The sequence below is a fragment of the Gadus macrocephalus genome, chromosome 15, assembly GCF_031168955.1.
Source record: "Gadus macrocephalus chromosome 15, ASM3116895v1".
NCBI lineage: Eukaryota > Metazoa > Chordata > Actinopteri > Gadiformes > Gadidae > Gadus > Gadus macrocephalus.
Genome location: NC_082396.1, coordinates 2,912,309 through 2,929,748, shown reverse-complemented (window position 1 = coordinate 2,929,748; position 17,440 = coordinate 2,912,309). Strand labels below are relative to the sequence as shown.

At 48.5% G+C, this 17,440-nt stretch overlaps 1 protein-coding gene across 1 annotated transcript; it reads right to left on the bottom strand.

The window, feature by feature from the left end:
- Positions 1-157: 157 nt before the first annotated feature.
- fam135a (family with sequence similarity 135 member A) lies at positions 158-16,922 on the bottom strand. The gene is made up of 22 exons (XM_060072865.1): positions 16,613-16,922; positions 14,602-14,730; positions 13,475-13,554; positions 12,132-12,271; positions 11,653-11,723; positions 11,360-11,533; positions 11,119-11,245; positions 9,679-9,832; positions 8,907-8,984; positions 8,367-8,416; positions 7,874-8,032; positions 7,422-7,495; positions 7,124-7,278; positions 5,157-6,541; positions 4,470-5,122; positions 3,761-3,921; positions 3,193-3,284; positions 2,961-3,058; positions 2,440-2,591; positions 2,016-2,126; positions 1,785-1,898; positions 158-1,380 (listed from the first exon to the last, which is right to left on the bottom strand). The coding sequence occupies exons 2-22, from the start codon at positions 14,676-14,678 to the stop codon at positions 1,175-1,177; spliced, it is 4,311 nt and encodes a 1,436-aa protein (XP_059928848.1). The 5' UTR covers positions 14,679-14,730; positions 16,613-16,922; the 3' UTR covers positions 158-1,174.
- Positions 16,923-17,440: the final 518 nt, after the last annotated feature.

Genomic DNA, 17,440 nt, shown 5'->3' with positions numbered 1-17,440 from the left:
CTAATTGTGATGCAGTATCTTCAATGTATTTTATATTATATGCATATTTTATAAAGTCAGTTTATATTATTCAATGCCACAAATTAAAATATGATCCGTAAGAGATTTTCTTATTTGGTCAAGTAAAAACAGTAAGTAAAAACAGCAATACAGTGAATTCTTAATAATATGCATATTTAATGTCAAGGGTGGTTGATGATACATATATGAACTAATTACCAAGAAACATCATTTTTTTTTAATTCAATACCTTCCAATTCAAAACACATAAATAATACCCAAATGATACTAACCGAATACTTTCAATTACTCAATACATTTAAATAACCAACATGTGCTTTTTTCCCCCTCACTTAGGACCAATGCTTGCAACCCCCTGTAAAAAACAAAGACAAACTGTTGATTTTTAGGCAAAGCTTACACCTCCCAACACCAGGTTGGACAACTGTGCAGAATCCAGCAATGGCAACGAACGTGAAATAGTAGAACACCAATGCCACTGCCAGGTTAACTTTAAAAACTATGTTACACGATGATATAGTTGATATAAAAAAGTAAAATATTACAAATGATCATTCTCAGTACAAAATCTTGTAAAATGCAATTGTGGTGCAAATGAACGCAGAGTGTTGTTAAAATCTGTGGAAAAAGACGTTGACGCAAAGATGTGCGGATTTCTACTTGGAACGCTTTACCAAAAACATCCATTTCAATTGTAGCAGCTATATTTCCAGTTCAGCACCAAAATTAAAATGTCGGTATGGAAGTCGGTGAAGTCCACAAAATAACACATAAATAACAGTTAAAATATACCATGTGATGTTTGAAATGACCTGCCGACCAAACCCCCCCCCCCCCACCCTTAATTCATCCCAACAAAAAACAAGAATCCTGCAAAACAACTGGCAGTAAAAAGAAATACAGAATGGCAAACTCCATATTTACCAATTAAAACATGGGAAAATAAAGACACTTTGATAAAAAGTAATTAGTTACGTGACACATGAGAATGTGATGCCCAAGTGTCTTCCGAAGGGAAGTATATGCATATACAAAAAAAAGAAAAGAAAATAACACGTTAAAGATGACCAGAATCAAGCAGAGGAACCAACTCAAAGTTCCTGTTGGTAGAATTCCCCCCCTTCTCGACACAGTCACGTGACCGATTGCTCCTCTACTGAAAGAACTTGAGGCCCACGACCAGGAAGAACTTCTCCAGGAAGATCTCAGAGTCCAACACTGCGATGTGGGCGGCTCGACCAATCAGGGAGTTGGCCGTGTTGGGCAGGGCGTGGATGACATCGTAGCGCACCAGGTTGCACTCTTTGTTCTGAAGCACGGGCAGCAGCAGGTTCTCGATCATCTCCGCGTACACAGAACCTATGGTGGCGGCGGCAAGGCGGAGAACACAAGGCAGAACCATTGATTGTCCTGTGATTCATTGTGTGTCAGAGAGGAGTGGAATACAATACAATACAGCACATGCCGTTTGATGGCTGCAACTATCAGACTGAGGAAGGGGGACTTTTTATAATTGGGGAAGTTGGAATGCATGAAGGAACAGGGTGTCAAGAGTCGATTGTAGAACCAAAACAGACTATACTAAATCTCTAATGCAAATGTACAATAACTACCAAACGCACTGCAAGCATCCTGCTCTAGCATGCCATTGCATCAGTATTCCAGTACGACACGTTAAGACATGCACCTGCATAATCATTTCATATTGAAGAATGCACACACACACACACACAAACATGCACACAAGCTGTGCGCTGACTCACCTGTCTGTTTGTCCTTGAGTGCGGTTTTGCACATCTCTATGCGAGCAGAATGATATGGAACGTAGCGGTCCTGCAGAGACCCCACCAGCACCACGTTCTTGAAGAACTGCAGACCTGTACCGGGAAGAACTCATTGGTATCGATTTGCTGATTGCCCTTTTTTTTTTGGCGTTAAATCCGATGTCAACTGCTCAGGAGCACCAGAGGGACAGAGTTCAACGCTGAGCCTACCAGACTTCTTGCTGAGCTTGTAGAGGAAAGTCTGCCGGGGGTCCGAGTGGTCCCGGCAGGTCAGCTGCAGGAGAGAACCCGACTTCTTCCACTTCTGCATGAACCATAGGCCTGAGATGGAGCATAGTTACAACAGAAAAGCAATAATAAGTACAATCACAATATAAAAATAATGAATGCATGTCTTTCACATATCACACTCCATCCATCATCTCTATATTAATTTATTCCAATAAATAATTGATGGGCTGTGAAGTTTTGATGCTGATTAACCATAACAAGCCATATCAAAATCGAGTCTAGGCGGGAGAGTCCAGTTCCGTCTTAAAGCCTACCCTTTGGACCGTACCAACTGGTAGGCTTAAAAGGGGCCCTTTAATGAATGAATCAGGCGGAGATGAACTCCATGGATGCGGCTACTCACCGGTGTTGACCAGGGCCGAGCTGTTGTACAAGGTGCCCAGGTGAGGTCCGGACAGGGACAGGAAGGTGTGCAGTTTGCTCAGGTAACACTTGAACCTGGGCCTGGTCAGCACCGACCGCACAATCAGGTTCCCCAAGGAGTGGCCGACGAAGCTGGAACACAACAAACACAACAACATGACGATTGCAAACAAATGTTAAATAACGAAAGCACAAAGAGGTTTCAACTGGGTTTGGCAAAAACAGAATCTTGTATATCAACATGCGTGTGTGTCATGTATTGAAATGTAAGAAAACGTGTGCATGGAATTGTGTGATTTAAGATCTGCCACCAGGGGGCATTGTTTACAGATATATTTACAAGACGGTATGGTTAAAAAAAAGAAAGAAAATCAGCAATAGGAAAAAAAATAATAAAAACGGTACTACGCTACAAAAAAAGGAAATGTGTTATTTTCAGACGACTGCTGTTCAATGTTAGAATTTGGCGAGGTTTTCATGGAAATCAATAGCAGCGCTCACCTTATTTTTGACACTGTGAGATTATATAACTGGATGTACTGGACTATTTCATCCAGCAACCGGTCTGTCATGGACTCAAAGTCAGCAAAGGTGTCATTCTGTGGAAGTACAGATTTAGCGGAAGAAAAACGGAAGAAGCAAACATGAACAAAAACCTGCGGAGCACAACATCGTCACAGCCCACGCAGAAATAAGAACCAGCGGGTGTCTCCTCTGAGGCCGGCCGCGTTACCTGGTTCCTCTCAGACATCAGGAAGTCGATCCGGCATCCCGGCAGCCCCAGCTCCAGGTAAGTCTTCACTAGTCTCAGGTCGGCACTGTTGCCTGCGCACAGACACAGACACAGACACACACACACACCGGATAGACGTCAACGTTAGACTGGGTACCCCCAGCCCGTTCTGCCGGCGATTTGAATACGCCTTTGCAGAAGGGTCTGGCGAAGAGCGACACATTTCTTTCTGCTTCCGATACGCTTTCACGGGGAGCCAATCACCAAGCTGGCATCTCCCCCTGGCGCGCTATTGGCTGGTTTGACACAATGACGACAGGAAAGCGACGGCAAGCAGCCAATCTCGTACAGAGTCTGGGCTAGGCTTGTCGATCACGCCTCTTGTGCTGAAGAAAATGACAGGAGCCTCCCCCAGACCAAGCTCAATCGTAGATTGAGCTTGGTCTGGGGAGGCTGCGGCCATTTGCTTGGTCTGGCAGTAGCCAGGCTACGTCAACGTCGCACTCGCACCGGCCTCCCGAGCCAGAAGGTGCAGAGCGTCCAAAAAAAAAGGGGGGAGCGCTCCTACCGTCCAGGCCGTGGACGCAGACGATGAGGTGGATGCCCTCGTCGCAGCTCTCGTCCTCCTCCAGGCTGAAGTAGGGCACGGTGGACGCCAGCTGGGGGATCTCGCTGTACAGGAAGCCGGGCAACCTCAGCTGCTTCATGTCCTCCTTGGCTTTGATGAAGCTACCGCGGAAAAAAGAACAAAGGGCCGACAGTCGTACATCCGAGTGGTACGTACGTCCGAGCAAACCCAGAGCGGTACGACCCGGGGGGGAAAAAAAGGAGAAATAGTGCAGGTGGAAAATGGAGCAGGGGAATTATAGGAGAGGGGTCTCTGGGAGGCAGAGAGGGGATCGAACGGCTGATGGGGAGAAGGAGATCTGAACTGTATCTCCCCTTTTCCATCATGGGAAACGTGACGGGGGGGGGGGGGGGGGGGGGGGAAGGGGGGGGCGGTTACAGTAACAAGGGGATGTTAACATGCCGTCTTTCCTGGGCATTTTCCAATATATTTTTTACGGCACAATAAACACTTTATAAAAAAGTTAATTTCCAGTGTCATCAATTTTGGTTCACATTTAAGGACAGCTAACTTTTATGTGAACGGCAATATATTTTTTGGGATTAAAATCAAATTTGTACCACATCGTCACTTACCTCATTACGGTCTGCATTATTGTGTTTTGGTGAGCCCCTTTATTTCCCCCGGGTGAGGTGCATCTTTTACTCACGCTTTCATCTGGGCTGCGGGGGCGCTCTGGTACCAGTGCAGGCTGGAGGAGGCCGACACTGAGGCACCGGCCGCCCGCCCCCGGCCGCTGCTGCCGCCGCCACCGCCGCCGCCGCCGCCGCCGCGGCCGGCCGGCGCGGGGAGACTGGGGCAGATGGGGGCCTGCTCCATCTCCTGGGGCTCCTGGAGGTAGCCCATCCTCAGCTGCTCCAGCAGGAGGCGCGTCTCCTGGGTGACGGCGCCGATCTCCGTCCTCCTCTCCTCCTCCTCCTCCTCCTCCTCCTCCTCCTCCGCCGCCGTGGCGACCCCGTTGGCGAAGCCGTACCCGTCCCCCTCCTCGTAGAAGCCGTTCTGGATACTCTCGTGCTCCTCTTCGTCGTCGTCGTCGTCGTCGTCGTCGTCGTCCTCCTCCTCGTTGTTGTTGTTGACCACGGCTTCACAGCCGTCTCCAGCGCTGCGTGTGGCGGCGGCGGCGGCCGTCTGGACGCCCAGGGTGGCGCCCGACGTCTCCAGGGGGCTGATCTCCGACACGTCGGTGCTGGAGCGCGAGCCGAAGTAGTTCTCCACCAGGCCGCGCTTCACCGCGTCCGTGCTGCTGGTGGTGGTGGCCGAGGCGCTGGAGGGGCAGGCCGTGGGCGGGGGGGGGGGCGCCCTCTCTGGCCGGCCCCGGCGCTGGCGCCAAGTCGACGCCGACGGAGCCGGGGTCCAGGTCTCCCGGCTCGGGGGCGGCGGTCGCCGGGGGAGGGGGAGAAGCGCCGGAGCCCGGGGGACGTCGCGCCGCCGGGGGCAGGGGGCAACGCAGCGCCGCGGCGACGGCGGGTCGGCTGGCGCCGTCCCCGGAGAAGGCCACGCTCTGCTCCTGCACCACCACGCTGGGCTTCCTCCCCAACACCTCGGGCCCCGGGGGGCCTCTGGCGCAGCCCTCCTCGCCGTCGTCGTCTGAGGGCAGGGAGTTGATGGACGTCAGCGAGGACTGCGCTCCCCTGACCGCCCCGGCGCCTTCTGGGAAAAGACCCCCTGCGCCCCCGCTGGTCCTCTGGGCAGGGTCCGGCGCGGGGCTCATGATGACCCCCTGGGGGCCCCCTTCGGCGTCGACCGCCGCCAGCCCAGAACAACCCAGGACGCCCTGGGCCTGGAGGGCGGCCAGGGAGCAGGGCTCACTGTCGATGCCCGAGTCCGACAGGCGCTTGGAGGCGTACGGGAGTCCGCCGTCCGGGAGACGGATGCAGTCGCCCTGGACCTGCAGCTGGACCGACGGACCGGAGCGGGCCGGCCGCACCGAGAGGCTCGTCTGGGGGGTCTCGGGGAAGGCTCCGCTGGGGGCGGGCCCGGCGGACCAGTGGGGGAGCAGAACCGTCACTTTGTCCCCCTGGAACGGGTCGTTGCCGCTGGGCTTCACCTCAATGTGCCGGACCCCCGCGGGCTTCTGCGGCGGGTTCTGGACCGGGGTGGGGGCCCCGGGTCCGGGCTCGGGCCTTTGTCGCGCGTCCGCGCCGGCGAGGTTCTTCGCGTAGCCTTTCTGGTAGGCGGCGGCGGCGGCCAGGCTGTCCTCCACCAGCGCGTCGTAGGCACTCTGTCCGGGGTCCGTCGCCATGGCAGCAGCGCAACTGTTCGCCAGAGCGCTGTTCGCCGCAGTCCTCGAGTGGGCGCCCGTGTCCCCCGTCGTCGAGGCGTCGCGGTCGCTCTCCGGATTGGTCGGCGCCTCCCCCCCCTTGGGCCTGGCGGCGGCGGGGTCCGCGGCGTACGGCGCCTGCAGGTTCTTGTAGCCCACCAGGACCACAGAGTCCTTGGAGCCCTGGCGGATGAGCTTCTTCGTGGTGCTCTCCGTCTTGGAGTTCCTCTTCAGCTTCACGGACTTGCCCTTGGACTTGGGCGGGGGCTCACAGCTGTCCGGCCAGGTGGTGTCCATGGGGGCGTGGCCCGTGTCGCAGGCGGGGGGAGGGAAGGTGGGGGACACGGCTGCAGACGCCGCGGAGGCCCCCCCGCTGTCCTTTGAGGTGGACCGGTCCGCCCTTCCACCGGAGACGGAGCCCCTCCGCGTGCCGGGCATGCCCAGCCAGGGCCCGTCACGGTCTGGAGGAGGAAGAGGAGGAGGAGAAAGAGGAAGAGGAAGAGGGAGGAGGAGGAGGAGCAGCAGACAAAGAAGAAGAAGATGAGGGAGGAGAAGTAGAAGAAGGAGGAGGAGCAGACAAAGAAGAGGAAGCAGACAAAGAAGAGGAAGAAGGAGGAGCAGACAAAGAAGAGGAAGAAGAAGGAGGAGGAGGAGCAGACAAAGAAGAAGCAGACAAAAAATAAGTAAAAGAAGGATGAGGAGCAGACAAAGAAGAAGAAGAAGAAGACAAAGAAGAGGAAGAAGAAGGATGAGGAGGATCAGACAAAGAAGAAGAAGAAGAAGAAGAAGAAGCAGCAGACAAAGAAGAAGGAGGAGGAGGAGCAGACAAAGAGGAAGAAGAAGAAGTTTATGCAATCTCTTATTTTTTTATCAAATCAATCTTCGTTTGAATGATCCGATATGATTCATGTGTGCGGGTCAATTCTTGCTGTAAACATTCGTATGTTTTATTATGCACCAGGTTAGAGGGTTCCTTGTACAATTTATTATTCGAGTCGGGAAATCAATGGAGTTGAACGACATTAGGTTGTTACGTGTCTGACCTTCCGTGATGGAATCCAGATATCGGTCCTCGAAGATGATTGGCAGGGAACTGACGTCGCCATCCAAGTCGGCGCACTCAACAGGAAGTGGTGGCAAGGACAGGAAGTAGCTTGAACTTTTGATAGCGTTTGTCATCTGCTGGTGGCTGTGAGCACTGAGGGGGGGGGGGGGGGGGGGGGGAAGACGGAGAAGAGGGAGGGGGCCAAACCAGTTCATGGTTATCAACATCTGTAGACACTTCGATACCAGTACAGGCTTGTCAAGGGGCGGGTCGAGGGTTTTGACAGCACAACTCACTGTAGTTCTTGGTAGGCCAACGCAGTTTGTCGTGGATGTTCAAGGCAAAAGAAAGCCTCGGCAAACCGCCTAACCTGCAGACAAAGCATCGCAGAATGTTAAAAATGCAGAGACAAAAGATAAATTTGGCCAGCTTCACAGCTTGCCCCGGGATTGACGGTAATCAAGACAGAGAAGCGAGGCCTTGAATGGGGACAACATTTTTGTGTGTAATGTGTGCGTGCGTGCGTGCGTGCGTTAGTGTGTGTGTGTTAGTGTAGATCATAGTGCGTGTGTGAGTGTAGTGTGTGTGTGGTAGTGTGTTAGTACATGTTAGTACATGTGTGTGTGTTAGTGCGTGCGTGCGTGTGTGTGTGTTAGTGTGTGTGTGTGTGTGTTTGTGTGTGTCAGTGAAGAGTGCAGCGTGTGCGTGCGTGCGTGCGTGCGTGCGTGCGTGAAGGAGTGGAGCTCACTCGGAGAGTGTGGTGCTCGGCGGCCAGTAGGGTCGACACGTGCTCCTGCAGGGACACCACCTCCAGGAACTGGCCCCAGAGAGCCATGAGCAGGGAGCAGAGCTGGGCCAGGTTCATGTTCACCAGCTCGGCCAGCTCGTCAGGGCTCTGCACCTTCTGCTGTTGGGGGGGGGGGGGGGAGACGGAGAAAAACCAAGAGAGAGAGAACGAGAGAGTGAGGTTTATACGTAGGACATAACAGGAAACTATAATCATTATGGAGTGTAGTGGTTGTTAAGGTCAACAGTCCGGAGGGCTTCCCTTTAAAGACACAGTGCGGTAGTAAGTCCCTACTTATTATTAATCATGAAACAGGCCCCCCGCACCCCCACTCAACTGCCTTTGCCTCATTAAAAAAAAGGGACCCAACCCAGAACGATTGAAAGCACTACAGAGACAAAACAACAGCAAAAACCACGAGAGACAAGACTGGTCGGCACACATCAGAACATACCTCTATTTGTTTACAAAGCTGAGCCAGGCGGGCCTCTATGTCAAGTTCCTCTACGGAGAGAAGAAGATCGTTACAGGGGTAGTCTACCCACAACACACCCCCCCCACCCCCCCATGATGAAGACATGAAGACACTGCTCTGGACGGCTGCACAAGCTATAGAAGTCCACAGTGCCAGAGGGGCGCCGTCCCACTGGCACAGATGAAGGACAGCGCACACGTATGAAGACAGACAGAGACAGACAGACAGACAGACAGACAGACAGGCAAGGAGTAGACCCCAGGGCACGGGGCTCTCTGACCATCTTTGAACATGAAAAGGAAGGATGAGTTCATCCAGGCCACAGGAGCCAGTGACGAAAAAAGTATACGTTGTCGTTGGAAAATGGTGGGGGGGGGTCTACAGAAGAAGAGACTGACTGCTAACAAGGAGAAGGATACTTCAGAGTGTAGAGGAAAGGAAGGAAGGTAGGAAGGAAGGAAGGGAGGAGGAAATGGCAAAGGCAGCTTGAGTGGAGGAACCGCGAGGGTCTGAACGTACCTATGTAGACGTGCCTTTGGCTTCGGGGATAAGGTCGTCTGAGAACGCGCTCATATAGGACTTGCATGCTGGGTTTGGCTAGTGGGATTGCACATATAGGCATGTTTAACCTTCCTGCTGTTATCTTGAGACTCTGGGATGGATTAATCATGTCTGTCCACGCACGTGGAATACATTTTAGTGAGCCGTCGAGGCGGTTAAGACGTAGGGTGAGCAGTGCACTGGGGTGACATTGATTAATATTTAAGAATTTAATGTTTTAGACCTAGAATTGGATGTTGATTCGGATTAGTTCATCATAATTAGCTCGTTGAGTTAGAATGGGTTAATTGGTGTGGAGGGCTACTGACAAGGGACAAAACGGGTTAATGGGTGGGGTTGAGAATACAATGACACTGATAATTAGCCACTTGACAACATCACATCAAATTGCATAGCATGGACAATCACAGCACAATTATGGAACTAATTACAAAATAAAGACAGCAAGTGCAATATGCAAATGAATATGCAAAAAAAAAAAAAAAAAAACACTTTCTGACCATTAGTATTGCATTATTAAATTCATTGTTTGGAGGTCGATTTAACTAATTTACAAAAGCAGACGCATTTCTTCAACATGCTGGAATACACATCAAATAACCCAAATGTCATTCTGCTGCATCACATTTAACCCCTGCTCTGCGAGAGCCTCCAGGCGTCATCCGACCACGGGGAAGGTCAGCTTCTGTGGCCCCCCGAGCGGGTCCCGACAGGGCCGAGTGCTCCCTACCTAGCTCCATGCGGTGGTTGGTGGGCAGGTTCCTGGTGAGGGAGGTGAAGCAGCCGAACAGGCCCTGGTAGGCCAGCAGCAGGCTGGCACACAGACTATGGTGCAGACTGTGGGCGTGCTGCAGACAGTGCTCAGACACCAGGAATGTCCGGCCCTGTGGGTTGGGGGGGGGGTGACACGGTTAGACCGGGTTGGGGGGGGGGGGGGGGGAGGAAATGATATCTATTGCAAATATGTCGGCTTTGTTCACCTGGATGGGGTCACCTGCCGGTCATTTAATATGGCCGCTTTATTATTATTTTTTAACTAAATAAGACATATTAGAACAGATACAAGACAAGCTGTATCTGTTCTAATATTTTTAAATGACCTTTACGTCATTTTAACTACGGTCTGTAAATATTTTTTCCATCCAAAAAGATGCAAAGAACATTGGAGAACATCGGAATGAAAAACGAGACGCGTCGGGCTTGTGTTTGAGGGTTTGTGTCCCTCTGCAACGCTGCGTCTTTACCACGCGAGCGCTACAAATCAAAACACCATTAGCCCGCCGTTCACTGCAATGTTTTCTTCTCCATTTTTCCATGCTGGAATGCTTTGTGGTTGATTCCACATCGATCCCCTTTAGCAAATGAAAAGTTGTCCGCGGGTTCATATTCCCGAGCTGCCCATTAGCCAGTACTCCAGAATGATGAGAGACATCGCCTCCGTTCTGCTCCGGTGAATCTCGGGAGCATTCAGCGGAGGCTCACTCATCTCAGTGCTCCCATGAGGCTAAATACCATCATGGCGGGCCCTAATCATTTTTCTGTCTATTTATCTGTCAGCAGCCTCACTCAGCGTGGCTGTTGAAAGTGTGTTAGCACTAACACTACTATTACTGTTACTACTACGAACTCAACAACAACCCAAGCTCCTACTGGTTCTGCTAGCATGGCCTAAAAAATAAAAAAGTTTGGTTCCTGTTGGTTGTCAGTTGAGGTCATGGGTAGGTAGGGAATTTATTTTATTTTTTTATTTTATTTTTTCCAGCGGCAATGAATGATAGGTAGGTTGTTTTCATTAAAAAACGAGAAAATTCGCTCATCCTTGTACAGAATGAAGAGGGTCTGTACCAAAACGTAATCATAGTTTGCATCAAAAAAAAAAATCTTTTTTTTTTTCTTTTAAAGCTCATAAAATAATTTGGGTCGCACATAAATTGACAGGGACGGTCGGAAACCGGAACCAAACAATTTTTTTTTTTTAGGCCCAAGTGCGACAGGTCTTGGTCTGCCACTTAATTATAGCCGGTGATACAACCAGACTTGGGTAGAAATGGGTACTCGGCTCATTTTAAATAGAGTCAGCTCGATTTAAATTGAGCAGCGAGTCTTTTTTAGAAAGCGACAGCTTACAGGGGCTTCTCAAGGAAGAGACCCCCGTTTGAGTCGGGCTTACGTCTGGAGACACCTGCTTCACGTAGCTGCTCCCGAACACAACGCTCTCCAGGTTGGGGACCACAGAGTCCTTGCTCTGTGCCGGAGCGTTCCGGTTCAGCCATGTGGTTTTCACCGGCCTTGGGAAACTAGCACAGACAGAAGGAGACCCAGGGGTTAACAGGTAGACGAGAGCACACGGCGCGAGTGAGGGTCAGACGACATGGGGGTGAAGCGCCGTCCCGTCGTCGGCGTTCGCCCACCTGATCAAGGGCTGGTGCAGGGCGACCAGGGAGGCGTGGATCGTCATGGAGATGACCGACAGGTGGAAGTAGTCGAACATGATGTTGACCTGCTGGTGGATGCCTTTCTGGAGGCTAAAGTGCAAACGAAGAACGCGACTGCTGATGCTCTGGAGAGAGCTCTGGTCCTCTGAACTACGGGCGGAGAGGAAAGGAATGATCAGGAAAGAGCACGGCCATCCTTCGCAACCTACCCTCTTCCATCATGGAAGAGGGTACATCATGAACATCATGAACATCTTGGCGACGCATACCTGTAGTCCCCATCTGTGAAGAACAACTCCAGGACGATTTGGAAATCCATTTCATTGAGGGACTCCTCGACCTTATGATGGAACAATGGACAAATCTTAGGCCAGTGAAAAGGGGTGTTCGTATGCCAGTGAGTGTCATTAGCCATTACAAGCAGTTTGAATCTCAAACGGCTGCCTTCTCCTGTTTTTAGGGGCATGACAAGTGGTGCACTGTCCACCTAGATGTATGACGGATGGATAAGCAACATTTTCCACAGTCCACTGGGTAGGCTGGTAGACAGATCTATCAAGCATACATCTAGGTGGACACTGGACGCCACTAGTGAGGTCACTAAAACGCAGGAAATGGTACATTTTTCAAACGGCTTGTAGCGGCTAATCACACTCCTACCTGGTGGCATAATATCACTCCTTTAAGAAATGAAAGCTGAGGATTGAAGAGGAAGCTGGAGCCCCTCCTCTGCCCTTGCGATGCATACCTTCTTCTCGTCCAACAGCATCATGACTTTGAAGAGGAGAACGTCGTTCACCGCCACCTCCTCGTTCTTGTACAGGATCTGATAGGTCCTGCTGCTGATGACGTCCTCCTGGACTGAGGCTGGGAAGGCCAGATCGGAGCCTAGGCACCAGGGAACAAAGACAGGCGGACATGACTAACTAAGCCCTGGTTTAGCTGTCTTGGGAAACCCAACCTGTGGGTAGAACATTAGTTGGCACTTGGCACTGGATAAACCTCAAAATCAACATGATTGTATGCATAGGGAAGGATTACTCTTTATTTCAACCGTGTGTAAGCCACAGAGCCATATACTTTATATGCATCGGTTAAAAGATATCATGGTATTGTTATCAAGATTTTTCCGCTTAATAGTCTGAATACGAAGTTCATACATTCATGCAATTCTACGTTGCACAACTCAAACCCTTGCATGGATACAATAAATAAATGTTATTTGCAGGGCTTAGTCACGTTTCCTTCTCTTGATCCAACTGGTGGCCATGGTGTGATTGTTTGTGGTGGCAGAGAAACAGACTTTGAGCTACTGAAGCAGCAGAGCTCTCTTCCCACAAGGGGATGAGACGCGAGCACCAGGCCGCCGAGAAATGCGGAGAACAAGGACAGGCTTGTGAGATAAGGCCCAGAGGGCTCGCTGCCAATAGAACACCCTGAATAAAGCAACGCCGTGCCAATCACTGTCAACACCTTTCCTGTGCCATTAGGCAAGCGTTTAATACCGGGTTGATAGCAGCTCGGGTAAAACGAGGCGACGCCGCGTGTTAATAATTGATCCTGTTTTTAACACAAAAGGGCCCTTACATGTTGGAACCCAAACATCCTTAATGAGAGGGAGGATTGTGGGACGAGGAAGATTTTTTTGGTGTACCGTGAAAAGGAATGATCTGCACAACAACAGAACATCACGTTGGGGAAAATATTGGACAGGCTTATCGGTTTTTCTTTAGATGAGGCAACTAAATATGGAGGCGCGTAGGGATAGGATGCGATTAATCCATTTTTATTTATTTTTATTTTATGTTTTATAGAAAGGGCAGAACAGCTGAATACATATCTGTAGATTATTTTAGTTTGGAACATTTTCTTTTTTGACCATTTCGTGCATTTTTTTTAAGGCGACATTTTTCTAAAGTTCTCAACTACAAAGTTATTTTTGGGAGAGACATGCTGAATAAACACATCATGTTTTCAAACTCAAAAATAATCGTTTGAATAATCATGATTTCAGTATTGACCAAAATAATCGGGATTATGATTTTTTCCATAATCGAGCAGCGCTAGAGGCGCGGGCAGCCGGGCACTAACCTGCCGGGTGGAGCAGACTGGCTTCTACTTTGTTTGGGACCCGAGGAGGGACCTTCATACTGGCCCGGATCTGGTAGAACCTACATGGAAAAAAAACAGGTCAACCGTAAACGTGAGAGCCGTCATTACACAGTGAAGCGCATTTCCAGAGCAGACCATCTCAGCTCGGCCGAGAACCCCGGGTAAGGCTGTAGGAACGTGCAGGGCTGCGAGATAAAGCACTGTGGAAAGGCAACCTCCGTCGTTGATGAATAAGTAATACACGTTTTCTCTCACAGTCACTCATGTAGTAAACCTGATCTCCTGAAGCATTGATGAGCGCAGAGAGCTCGAATTAGCCCTCCACTACCAGGTTACTTTGTAGTGATAGCATATCCAGCCGCAATGTGGCATAAAGGTTAAACGCCCTGCTATGGCCTGGTCCCGTTTCTTTCTAGACCCTTTTTCTGTTGATACGGTGAACACATTGGGGGAACAATAAACTGGCATTGCCTGTCACGGCCTAATGCCACCGGCTCCTAGCCAACACAGCCCAACCAAAGAATACCTGACAAACATTGACAGAAGTGCAATATATTCATTTGACTCAACTAAATACATGAACAGCAAACGATGGGCGGGGGTAGGACCAGAACAGGAAACATGCCTATCCATTCCAGTCTGTACACCAACTCATTTCCTGTACGACCGATTCATACCGAGGACACAAAGTAGCTGGTTGGACAAGTAAATGTCTCACACCCCAACTGAAACTGCAGCGTTGTTGACCCAAAAAAAAAAAGAGTAGCTTTGGTATTGTTTAACCTCCTCTAAAAACTTGCACCTATTTAAAACATCAAGTTCAAAGCGAAAGAGGCCAGATTTAATAGGGTCAGAAACAGTTACAAAAGAACCAGGTAAATATTTGTCTTCCAGTGGAATTGGCCAGACGGTGTGCAGGATGTGTACACACAGGTTGGACAGCTTTTACTCTCTTAGGGAAAACATATGGGAATACGAGTTTGTGTGTACTACCATCACCACAATTGAACATCATCCTTCACATTATCTCTGAAATGGCAAAATCTCACATGCACACACACCATGTTCAGAGAACACAGAGAAAAACGAAAATGCTGAATACTTGCCCTCTCTGGAACAGGTCCACGTTGTAGAACTTGTGGAGCTCCACAGCGAACTCCACCGTGGCCTGGACTTCACTCATCTTGGTGTTATAGCCGGGGACGCCTTACATCATCGGGGACACACCTGGAGGCCTTTCAGGGGAATGTACACAGGTCATGGTTAATAGTCAAAAAAAAAAAAAAAAAAATTACTTTGTTTGAACCAATGCTTTTCAGTTACCTTAAGAGCCTAATTTACGTTTTTGCACTTAATGTAGAATTGAAACCCGGAAAAAGATTACCTATTTATATTGCGGTGGTTTGGAGATTAAGAATGAAGAAGTACTCTAAAAGTAAAGCAACAAGTGCCTGTGTCACCATGCGCAAGTTATGGGAATACAATGCTATATCTTTTCTTAAAACCAATTGAACAATAGATTGTAGTGTTTAAGTATAACGTTGAATATCTTATACATTTCTAAGTAAAACACATTTTAGCCTATGGCACCTGACAGTCAATGAAGCCTAGTGAAGTTGAACAACTAATGCAAAAGGGCTGTTAGAAAGGCAACCAAACCAGCCTCAGTTTAAATAAATGATGGCTAGGCTTTAGATTGGTTGTCAAAAGCGTGAAGTGAAACCATCGCCCGTGGCAACAAGCGCAGCTATCTGATCTTGACAAACACACAGACAATTTGGAGATGAACATGGATAGTTTTGCTCTCGCTTTCCTCCATTATAACATAACAAGTTAATTTCCCATGTATTGGATGAAATAAAGTTCTTATCTTAACTGTCAACTGTCATTAATGTGCATCAATAGGAACTTGCTAGATACATTTCTTGATTATCATCACCTGATTCCTTTTGAAACGCTGCATCTCAAAACGGAATATATAAATATAATAACATAAAATATGCATTGTAGGAGCATTTTTGACTATCGTTTTTTTTTACTTGACTAACCATACAGTGTGACTAAACAAAATAAACAGTAACATCACACATACATTCATGCACTGACTCATAACACTTGACCCACAGAAGCTTCTGACAGCATACGTTTTATGATTAGGACAACACTTGAAGTTGAAGACTGTCTACAGACATAAGTATAACGACCATTACTAGCCACAAAAAAACGGCATTGCATTGAAATAGACAATATATTTAAATTGCAACCCATGCTACAAGCGGGACTGTTACAGTGAACAATTACTGCGTTATAACCCCTATTTGGGTAGTAGTGTAGTGTGGTAGGATAAATACACCAGTACGCTGAGATTTCTGAATTCAAAAGGGTGGACATGAATATCATCGCATTAGAAACCCGGAAAAAGATGACCTATATATATTGCGGTGGTTTGAAGATTAAGAATGAAGAAGTACACTAAAAGTAAACCAACATTGTGCATGCGTCACCATGCGCAAATGATGGTAACACAATGCTATATATTTAATATTTTACTATATATTTTAACCAAATGAACAATAGATTGTAGTGTTTAAGTACAACGTATCTTATACATTTCTAAGTAAAACACATTTTAGCCAATGGCACCTGACAGTCAATGAAGTCTAGTGAAGTTGAACAACTAATGCAAAAAGGGCTGCAATAAAAAGCAAGCATCAAGCTGTTTTCCAGCAGTAACTACAATTGTATGGCTTTATAATGTTCGTGGACGAGAAACATTTCTGCCATCTCGTGAAAACTCTACATCGGGTAAACAAAGTTTAGGAAACGCGATGTTAACAGCATGGTGTGAGTTTGTATTGTATTTTGATCTGCTACAGTAGTGTGGACCAGGCTGAAGAAGTCCAGCCGGGACATGGGGTGACAAATCTGGGCTCGGGTCAGGTCGTAGAGGTATGGTATGGATGGACTTTAGCATACAATACAGAACCCCACCACAGTGGATCAATGATGGGATGACTACCGGCCTCATACCGGCTGACAACCGGCACATGTCAAACGAACCATTCACTAAACGTTTAGGCAAAGCGCTGGGGAAAGAAGACAGCTAACGCTACTCACCATTGCATCGGTAAGTCACTTGGCTACAAAACATTAGCTGGCTAGCCAACGTTAGCTCCTGCTAACAGAGTCCTCTGGTCCTTTGCACTACGAGGCATTCGTAGAGCAAACCCTATGCGGAAAATTCTACACGATCGTTTTCTTATTTTTGTATCTCCTACTTCGACCGTACATGTCTCTAATGTGTGCTGTTTGATACCAGCCAACGGAGCTAACCACTCTGTTGCAGACTGTCTGTGAGCTGCGGCTTCACTCCGTGGCTCCCCCGTCGCTCGCTCACTGCGTACTGGCGGTGGACATTTGACTGCGCATTTGCTGCGCATCTCCACAATTTAATGTGCACCAATAGAGAAAATAATCCAGGCTACGTCATTAGATGAGTGCTACAAACAGCGCTCGACTATTGTTATTCTAAGGCTATATTATTCGTTCTTATCTTTTTTTTTCTATGGAATAATACATAGAGGTTCACCTCATTCAAACTGCTGAAACAATATTACTAAAAATAATAGTTACATCTTAAAAAGTAATAATTTATTCTGCAGGTTACTCCCATCCCTTGTCAAGAGCAAGGTTAAAACAACTGCTTTGGGAGGTTTGATGAATGAAGCTTTCATATCTATGCCTGTACGAAATGCATTATGGGAAATTACCTCAAAGTTCTTATCACCGGTTCTTCGCTCATAAGTAGACTACCCAGCAAGTCTTAACTTTTGTGCATTTTCTTATGTTGCCTACTCAGCAAGCATATTACCGGTATACAGTCAGGTGGGATAATCAATGTCATGTTGCCTTATATTTATCCACCACCTCCACTGAGTTCACAGT

What these genes read in the sequence shown, in the direction of transcription:
- fam135a (XM_060072865.1), bottom strand. Translation starts at nt 14,678, where the DNA reads ATGAGTGAAGTCCAGGCCACGGTGGAGTTCGCTGTGGAGCTCCACAAG. An exon ending in CTGCGTCCACGGCCTGGACG is followed by an intron (nt 3,285 to 3,760) that starts GTAGGAGCGCTC and finishes GTCTGTGCGCAG; the next exon opens with GCAACAGTGCCGACCTGAGA. An exon ending in CAAGCTCAGCAAGAAGTCTG is followed by an intron (nt 1,899 to 2,015) that starts GTAGGCTCAGCG and finishes TTCCCGGTACAG; the next exon opens with GTCTGCAGTTCTTCAAGAAC.